The sequence below is a fragment of the Elgaria multicarinata genome, chromosome 3 (assembly GCF_023053635.1).
Source record: "Elgaria multicarinata webbii isolate HBS135686 ecotype San Diego chromosome 3, rElgMul1.1.pri, whole genome shotgun sequence".
NCBI classification, from domain to species: Eukaryota; Metazoa; Chordata; class Lepidosauria; order Squamata; family Anguidae; genus Elgaria; species Elgaria multicarinata.
In genome coordinates this window covers 51,484,517-51,494,840 of record NC_086173.1, presented here as the reverse complement: position 1 = coordinate 51,494,840, position 10,324 = coordinate 51,484,517, and the positions used below count along the sequence as shown (strand labels likewise).

The 10,324-nt window shown below is 40.8% G+C and overlaps 1 protein-coding gene across 2 annotated transcripts in view; it reads right to left on the bottom strand.

Annotated features, from left to right (window-relative positions):
* Positions 1-817: 817 nt before the first annotated feature.
* The window catches only part of TMEM104 (transmembrane protein 104), a 93,209-nt gene continuing 83,702 nt past the window's right edge, over positions 818-10,324 (bottom strand). For both annotated transcript variants that reach the window (XM_063120250.1, XM_063120251.1), the window contains exon 10: positions 818-3,489. In XM_063120250.1, coding sequence (XP_062976320.1) covers positions 2,729-3,489 — 761 coding nt within the window. In that variant the 3' untranslated portion in view covers positions 818-2,728. The remainder of the gene's footprint in view (positions 3,490-10,324) is intronic.

Genomic DNA, 10,324 nt, shown 5'->3' with positions numbered 1-10,324 from the left:
TACCTTCTATGGCCAAAGATGAAAGAGGAGATTGGATGGTTCAGCACCTTCAGCTCCTGAAGAGGAGATTACCACAATGTAATTTTCATCTATTATAGGTTATTTCTTTCAGACACATCAGTGATCTTCTGCTGCTAAAATGCCAACACTGAACCCATCCTTGTCTGTCTCATATTGCAAAGGGCAGATTGGACCAGTATGTGACAGCTCTGCCATGGCAATCTGTGATCTCTCTCACTCCCAGTCAAACAGAGTTTTATAACAATCATGGCAAAAAATGACAGAAGGAAGCAGTTGCTATACCTATGCACCAATTGTGACAGAACAGCTCTAGTTTCAAATGGACAGTGGACATGTCCTCTTCAAAAAGATCTAGATTTTTGTCCCCACGAAACCATGATTCCTTACCTATTCATTCAAAGGCGAGAGCTCTCGATAACATGATGTCAAAGGAGAAGCATCAGCTATCTGTAAGCTTTCAGAGATATGTACGTGACTCTCTGATGTACCAGCAAGGGCTGCCAAGTACAGCTTGAGATCAAGAAGAGAAGGGATGTCATTAAGTTTTATTGTGGCTGGAGCAAACTCCCTGTTGTTGACAAACCTAGCTTTATACAACAGATCAAGGACATTTTCTTATCTTTGAGCAAAGTTGCATTACTCTCACTTAAGGAGAAAAGTAGTTGTGTTTGTTTGTAAAACACAATCTCTACCAATCTGTGTTGTTTTTTTTTAGTAAAAGCATTTTTTTTATAATTATACTTGAGAAGAGTTTTCATCATCATCATCATCATCATCATCATCATCATCATCCCAGTTTAATGATATTTATAGGCAAAAGAGTCAAGTTTTCCCTATTAAAACATTTCTGATCAGAGATCCTTTCTAAGCATCCTTGGTCTCTTAAAATATGTTTGTGACTTCATCAGAAAATGCTGGTTAGCAACAGCTTGAGAAGTGTTCTTTTTCAACAAAGGCACTGTGGACCAAACTACACGCAGCCTGTGGCTTTAAATCCAGGTCTTCTCCAATCATGGGGAAGCTGAGAGGTGGGTTGGATATCAAAGATATTTAAAGAGCAATATGGCTGCACAGGGGAAGAGCTCAGAAGTTTCTCTGCAGTCCCTTTCCCACGCGTCTTTCTTCCAGGTGAGCTCACTTCCAATGTAGCACCCTGGCTGAGGGACTGAAAGGCAGACTATGGGGAGGTAAAGTACAGATAGAGGAGGGTTTAGTACCCCACCCCAATCTGCATGTCTCTTTTGCTTTTAACTTGAGACCTCTTGCACATCTCTCTTAGATGTGACTGTAGCAGACTCGTGTTTAAAGGCCCAGGACTGTGGAGGGCATGTACAGTTTGAGCCTATGTATACAGTAAAACAGGCAGCTTAGATTGGAGAGGAAAGTGGTGGGGTTGGTAAATGGTTTTTTGCCCCTCTCCCATGTCCATGAGATGAGGAGGGAGATGAATTTTTGGGCAGTGGGATTTAGTTCTCTTGGATATTTAGCAAGAGTTAGGTGCTAAAATTTGCTTTTACTTTCAGACAGAAACAATGGTTTTGAGAATATCTCCGTCTTCTCTTTTTATAAAATATCTTCTATTCTCTCTCGTTATACTTGCTCAGACCATTTCTGCTCCCCTCCACATCTGGCAACACCCAGCCTAAGTGACAAGACAAACACCGATGTTTCTTTCGCACATTACCCAACCAGCAAGTAATTAGCACCTTCACACCTGTAGAAATGATGAGTGCTATAGCCAGGGCCTGCCTGGCACACTTTCACCAGTGTGAAATGGAGAACCATGGCAATGTTGAGGACTCTGGGCCACCTAGTCTGTTATTCTTCATTGGAGTTTCTCCTCACCCACCGACTAGATTTAAACACACCAGGAAGACAAATCCAAGACTGGAAATTATTTTCAGGAAACATAGAAGCGAACAGAAGTTTATCAGATGGAAGCATTAATTTAGACCCACAACAGCATCTATGAGTCTAATCCCAGGGAATGCCGTACATGCAACAAGGCAAGCTTGTGTTGGAAAACCTGTAACAGAAAAGGAGGAAAGAATACATGTTGTGGGGGCGGGGTGGGTGGGGAGGACTGCTGAAGTGGAAAGGAACTACCCCAGGAGCCTTCGCTTCTCCCCCATTCCACAGTTTAGGTTGCCCCCTCCACCACCACGCCATGCAGTACGTCAACAGCTAATGAGTCCGATTTAACCAGCTGTGTCCATCCTGCTCCTGATTTTTCTCCCCTGTTAGTTGGGAGACAGGAAAGTCACTTCAGAGGGAATATGAGCATGATGAGGAATGACTGCTTGTTTGATTCATTGGCTGCTTGCTTGACTGGTAACAGCAACGTTGGTCCCCTCCATCACTCTTGAGGAAGAGGTGCCTATCCGACAGCCTCTGACATATCACAGCACGAGAGGAAGACAGTCTGTATGAAAATCTGTGGTCAAGGCAAAAAAGTCAGATACTGGGCACCCACAGCAGCCTGATGGAGTGCTCAAGCCCAGGACATTAGAAATTGAAGGAAGATTCTGAATTAAAAAGGGAACTGAACAAGCAGCAATGCATCCAAAGTTGATAAAGTGACCATTGAGTTCAAGACTGTTTTAGCAAGCTGTTTGTTTAGAAAAGTTCTTATCAGGTGCAAAACCAGGAGTAGAAGTTTTAGAAATCACCTTCAACTTCCTTTAAAACAAGTAGTAATGTTCTACCTTCATTGCTTTGTGTCACTCCAGATGATATTTGCAGTCACAAACAGAAAGCAAAAAAGACCCCAGAGAAGCACAAACCATATCCAGAATGTGTGCCGGAAAGGGGACAAATGTTTGTTGAATGTGCCACTTCCAAATACCAACTGACTGTCTTTTCGGCTACAGTATGCTAAGAAAGCAGGGATGATGTACTGGATTCCATTCCCAGCATAGGCCCCAGTAATGCCCACCAAAGACTCCAAATCATGGGTGCAGAAAGCCACAATAATAGGGGGGATTAGTGTGATGATTGGGAAAAATATCCTATCTACTACCCATGGGTAGGTTCCCCCTTCCCGGTGGAAGAGGGTCTTCCAATTGTTTCTCAGAGTCACAGCAATGATAGGAAAGTTGGTACTGATGGTGAAGACAGGAAAGAGGCCCAGGAAGTAGCGGATAACAGCAATATTGACAATGTCACAGTTGGTAAAGTTGAGTGTATACATGTCCATGAGAGTCCCATTGCGGAAGCAGTAGATAGCGGTGAAGGACAGAAGGCTGTAGAAACCCAGGATTAAGATGTAATCCAGCAGGACCAACTTGTTGACATGTTTCTTCTTGGAGATGGGAGTAATGAGGGATGGCAGGGAGTGCTGGCACATGAAGGAATAAACGCATACCCCAAAAAGATTGCGGATTCCTGAGAGCTGCGCCAGAGGGGGGTGACCTTCCCCTTGGCCCTTGGTGATGCGGAGGAGGGCTAGAATGATCATGACGATAAATGCTGAAAGGCAAGGGGGAAAGAGAGAGAAGGGACATGGTTAACTCAGAGCAGTAGCGAGCATCACAAAAATATATCCCCTCCCCCTAATCTTTATACTGGATCTCTACAAGTCTATAGCTCAAGTGATAAGGAAAGAGCACTTCTCTGGAGAAAGCAGCACTGCATATAAAGGAGGTATCTAGGAGGAATTATCAATATAAGCATTCAGCACTAGATTGTACACTGGGATTTTTTTGGGTGGGGGGAGAATCTCCTTTGAAATAACATGGCTATCTTTAAAGTAGGTTTATCTAGTCATCACACTTTCTCTCAGGGGCATCAGCCTCTTAGGAAAGAAGGCTGAACCATCACAGCTGCTACTTGAGTCCTAAAAAGAAAAGAAAAACTGTTGTCTTTGAATTTAACACTTTCGCTCTACCCCCAGGGTCCCTCAGTCTCATTCATGTAAGTAAAAGTGCACCAAGAAACATTCCTAGCATAAGCATGTACTGCTTTGGCTGAAAGGGCATTTGAAAGATTGCTTCCGGGCAGCACAAGAATGCACAAAAGACAATGCTCATGCCCTTTGGTTTTTGACAGCATTTGTTAGATGAGAGTGGGACTGTACTTTACATAAATGCCACTGACAGGAAAGCTTGCAACTGGCTTCCATAAAATCTAGGGTATGTGTAAAGAACATTCTGACATTGTTCTGCATAAGAAACAACCAAATAGGCTGCCTGTGGCTAATCTCAATTGGGAGCAGGTCTAGCAAGGACTGAACTGAAAATTGGTCTTGAAATGCCTAAGATGCGAGCATAAAATACCCTCCACCTACCCCCAAGATAATTACTATAATAAAAACTAATGCGGTTTTAAACAACGATATAAACAAAAACAGCTTTACTGAACTAAAACAAAGAATGCACAAGGCACCAATGTGCATGAGCAATACATCAGGATGAAGGGGACAAGTATCTTCACAGTGTGAATATTTGTTCCTTGACCACTGGAAGCTCCATTATGTTTTGGAAACTCCAAGGAATTAGGCACAGGAGTCCAGCATTTTCTTCACAGTCACATTGGCACAACTCTGTCCATCTTCAGACACTCTAGCTGAGATTGAAATAACTATTTTAGATGTGCTCCGGGGGTTTAGCATGCTAAGCAGAACTTCCTTTAAAATAATAATATTTAAAATAGCAGGCTTCAAACCGAGGCAAAAATCAATTTACAATATGTGGCCTGGGGGTTGGGGGAGAAGGAGCAGTCGCCACAAACCCACCCACCCACTCCTGAGGCAAACAGTACTAGTTGCATAGTTTGGCCCCTGGTAACAACCTTCAGAAAGATCTCCATTCTGGTATCAGGAACTATAACTCTGTGATAATCACAGCAGAAGAGGTATCCTTCCTAAAAGAAGCTAAATGCAACTTGCGAGCTGTTCAATCTACCCACCAGCTTACCCAAATTTCCATACATGACACTAGTTTCATTATATCCCTCATAAATATCCTTTCTGCAGCTTTATCTCAAGCTTACTTTTGTTGTGTATACCTGACTGCAGACTTTGTTGAGTAATGTTTCCATCTGTGGGCTACAACCCTTCCATTTTAGAGTTCTGGGCATGGACGCCTATAAAGACCATTGTAAGCATAGAATCATAGAATAGTAGAGTTGGAAGGGGCCTATAAGGCCATCAAGTCCAAACCCCCCACCCCTGCTCAATGCAGGAATCCACAACCACTTGGCCACTGGTGATTTGGAGTTGGAAGTTGCTACTCGCTTTGTACAATAAGTATGTGTGTTAGGGGGAGTGACTGCTTATGATAATGAATGGGCCAAGAGGGGCTGTTTTGGCATTTGTACAAGCTGTAGCTGAAGTCCCAAACCAATTAATCAGATACTATATCACATAGTGTTAATGCACACTCCTACTGCAGAGAATATTTCAAGCCACAAAAACACAAAATTGGACAGCAAAGTAATCAATAGAGGTGACCGAGTTGCTCGGAAACAGGGTCCCTACTAGAAAAGAAGTTTTCCTATTAACTGGTCACCCATCAGAACTGTTCTACACTAGCCAAAATCCAGAGTGCTTACACCAGTGTTCAAGTTGTGGGGGGAAATAAAAAATAATGGCCAATAGATTATTAAAAAAATGGGGGGAAAGACTTATTCGATTTCTGTGGGGCAAAGGAGAGGAAAAGATTTTTGATTCAGAACAGATATGCAAAAAAATTGCAGAATTTAATTCAGAGCTATATAAATCCACCAATCCAACAGAAGAGACTATTAGGTTATACTTAAGTACATCCAATTTATCAACCCTAGATAGTGAGGGTGTGAGATCCATGAATGCAGAGGTGACACCTGAGGAGGTCAAGGGAATAATTAAGAACTTCAAAATAGGCAAATCACCAGGGTCGGATGGATATAGAGGAACATTTTATAAACATTTTCAAGAAATATTAAACCTTTACCTGGTCAGGGTATTTAATGATATATTGAAAGGAATATGAAAGGAATGCCTCTTCCAGGGACTTGGACACACTCAAAAATAATAGTGATACCGAAACCCTTCAAAGATCTAGCCTGTGTTGAACCTTACAGACCAATAACTCTACTTAACCTGGACTATAAAATCTTTACAACAGTCATGGCAAATCGCTTGAAGAAAATTATTAATAAATATATCCATCAAGACCAGACAGGTTTTGTCCCTCGATGCCAAATCTCTGACCCTATTTGAAAATTACTGAATATATTATACCATTCTAAGTCAAAAAGCTTCCCTTAGCAGTAATGTCACTAGATATTTTCAAGGCCTTTAATTGCTTGGAATGGCCATTTTTGAAAGAGGTGTAGATACAGGGAAAAAGCACCACTGAATGAGTAAGAAGCGAGAGACGGGCTCTGGTGCTACTGAAACAGTTAAAATTCTTTAATAATTCTTGTTTGTATATAAAATGTTCAAAATGTAGCACCAGAGCCCGTCTCTCACTTCTTACTCATTTTTGAAAGAGGTCTTAAATAAGATGAAATTTGAACCAAATTTCCTGGACATAATAGGTATGATAGTGACTCCACAGCAATGGTCAGGGTAAATAATGTTAACTCAAATAAAACTGATTTGAGAAGGGGCACAAAACAAGGTTTCCCCCCTCACCACTGATATTTTATATTGGCACTGGAACCCTTGACACAAAATCTTCAGAATAATCCAAACTTCAAGGGAGTTAAAATAGAAAATGAGGAAAACCTCTTCGGTCTTCATGCAGATGACATGGTCTTATCTACAAACCAACCAATCAATATAGCTCCATACATTAACAAAGAATTAGAGGAGTTTCACTCTGTGGCTGTTTAAAGGTAAATGATAGAAAATCTGAAAAAATGTGTTTAAACCTTCCTTCATCTACTCAAAAACAAACGGCTGAAAGGATGGAAATACCACTCTGCCAGGTCAGTTTTAGGTATCTGGGGGGTCCAAATTACTAAAAATTTAAATAAATTATATGAAGCAAATTATAAGAAAGTTTGAAAAATTATTAGCTCTGAAATAACGGGGTGGAAGCAGCAGCAATTGGGTATCTCAGACCACTTAATTGCTATTACAATGATTTCACTTACTAAACTTTTATTTCTATTTCAAACACTACCAGTCTGTATAACAAAAAAACAAATAGAACAATAACAGAAGCAATTAAATGCGTTTATTTTTGGTACTAAAAGTATGAGGATAAGCAAATCGTTATTATACAAACAACAGGTGAATGGGGAATGGGGAATCCCCAATTTGATAGGATATTATGATGCTAACCAACTCAAACACATTAATCCACTGGTGGAAGAATATATGTCCAAACAATGGGTGAAAATAGAATGAATAAAGAGTGCGGGAATCCCCATCTGTTCTTAGCCATTTAGGGAACACATGTTTAGATGGGTAGAACAGGTGCAGAACCCATTCACATTAACCACTATGAAAGTCTGGAAAGCAAGGATGGGAATTTTGGGCTGCATTAATAGAAGTATAGCTTCCAAATCGTGCAAGGTACTGGTTCCCCTCTATTTGGCCCTGGTTAGGCCTCATCTAGAGTATTGCATCCAGTTCTGGGCACCACACTTCAAGAAGGATGCAGACAAGCTGGAGCATGTTCAGAGGAGGGCAACCAGGATGATCAGGGGTCTGGAAACAAAGCCCTATGAAGAAAGATTAAAAGAACTGGCCATGTTTAGCCTGGATAGGAGAAGATTGAGGAGAGACATGATAGCACTCTTCAAATACTTAAAAAGTTGTCATACAGAGGAGGGCCAGGATCTCTTCTCAATCATCCCAAAGTGCAGGACACAGAATGATGGGCTCAAATTACAGGAAACCAGATTCTGGCTGGACATCAGGAAAAATTTCCTGACTGTTAAGAGCAGTACGACAATGCAACCAGTTACCTAGAGAGGTTGTGGGCTCTCCCACACTAGAGGTGTTCAAGAGGCAGCTGGACAACCATCTGTCAGGTATGCTTTAGGGTGGATTCCTACATTGAGCAGGGCGTTGGACTCGATGGCCTTATAGGCCCCTTCCAACTCTACTATTCTATGATTCTATGAATTCTATCACCAGGACTCTCACCGCTAACTCCGATTTATTATCACCCAGAGCTTGAAGAAAGACTAACAGCCAGAGAAAAAATTAAGTGGAAATCCGAAGGACTTTAGGGCCTTAGGGATTTCTTCCAAAATGGGCAATTGATTGTTAGAACAACTGAAAGATAAACTAGCAGAGGAGAAAGGACAATGGATAAAAATTCCACAAGCACGGGCACTCCTCTTGCAGCCAGAATTACAAACTGCAGCTACTAGAAATTTAACAGCGTTTGAATGAGAGATGGTAGGATACAAAGGAGATACAAAAGGTTTGAGCTCAAATTTATATAAGTGGATATTAACTCAGGAAATTGGTACAAAGGATCCACTTAGGATGGTCTGGGAAACTGATCTAGGAATCTGAATTGAGGAAAGATTGGAATGCCCTGTGGTATAGATGCCCATTGAATACAATATCATATAAAAACAGGGAATTAATGTTAAAATTGATACACAGATGGTATCTGACACCAAGAAAAATATCCATGATGAGCTCAAGGACATCCCCAGAATGTTGGAGGTTGTTCGGGAGTTGGGACATATATACATGTGTGGTGGTCATGCCCAAAGGTGAATATTTTCTGGAACAAAGTGTTCCAGGAGATTAGCTCAATAATTGGAGAATGGGTTCATCCATCCGCCCACCTAGCATTGTTAAATTTATATAAAGGACTGGATAATAAACTGTTAGACAAGGATTTAATAGGCCACCTTCTACTGGTGGCAAGATGGCTGATTGCTAGGCACTGGAAGGATGGAAAAGGGCTTCACACTGATAATTGGTATCAAAAGGTTTGGCAGACTGCCCTTCTAGAAAAATTGTCAGAAAAAAATGAGGAAAGTGCGAGGACAATTATGTGAAGATAAATTTGTGGGGTTCTGGAAGAAGTTTATTGACTTTGTGAATAAAGAAGAAGAGGGGAGAACAATCCGTTATTCTATACAGACATTTGGAGTGGATAGGAGGATGGCAATATTTGGGAGGGGGGGGTGCGGATTCTACGCATGGCAGAAACTTGTAATTTGTATTTGAATTGATATGGAATGTATAGATTATATGTGTATATACAAATGATGTAACATTTGACTTATGTAACCAGAACTACTCAAAAGAAAATATCTAAAAAGAAAAAGAAAAAAGTTGTGGGGGAAATGCAAGAAGGGGGGCTTTAAAAACCCACAAGCCACACACCCGACACTTCAATTTTAGCCAAATCATGTCCCACTTAGCCTTCTAAAAACACTAGCAAATGGAGTCATCAAAAGGGAAATGGTAGTAGAACCTCAAGGACCACCAACTTGAGTTGCAAAATGTTGGATCAGGCAAACATACATATAGTAGAATTAAGGAACAAGGTGCCTCTGAGCACATGGCTCAGGTCAAGAATTTATTTTCGATATCAGTACTGAGCTCACAGTCCTTTCACACTCCTGGAAACTACTCCTTGCTTCAACCCACCCAAGCTTTCTTCATTTCAGCAGCCTAATTTAGAGGGGGGGAAGCCTGTTGTTATTGTTGCTGTTTAACAATTGAGAGACTGAATCACTTGCAGACTGGACAATGATTGATACTAAGATTTTACTTCAAGGACTCCATTTCCTTATATTCAAAACAACATGAATGGCAAAATTTATGTAGGATTAGTATCACTTGTTTATCTTTTCACCTACAGGTATGCAAATCAAGAAAATATTCTACTATCTTTTCTTATACTGCTCGGTAATCACTATTACTTCTCTGGGGCCTGTGCTACACTTTACATAAATAGAAACCCCTTTGTGGCAAAAATGCTAACATTTTAATGTATCAAACATGATTAATTTTATGAACAAACCAAGTTATACATAACATATTTTCGGTTCCTAGTTTTTGTCTGACCAGAGGGAACTTTAGTAGTCCTTGAAACTACTGAATCATCCTAGAAGCCAGAAGAAGCAGGAAAAACTGGAGGCAGAGGGAAACAAGTCTAGAAACACAGGACTTGGTAGAACAATACTTGAACTATTCTTGACAGTTCTTTTCTTCTGTATTATGATATGGTGGCTCTATTCGCATGTTGGGAAACTTAGCATAACGTGGAGCATCCCCCCCCCAAAAAAAAATCAGTAAAAGAGACATTGGATCAATAATTTTAATAAGAAATGGAAAAAATAACTATACTGAGAATCTTACAGAGAGGATCAATCCCCCTCATCCCAGCTTCACTAT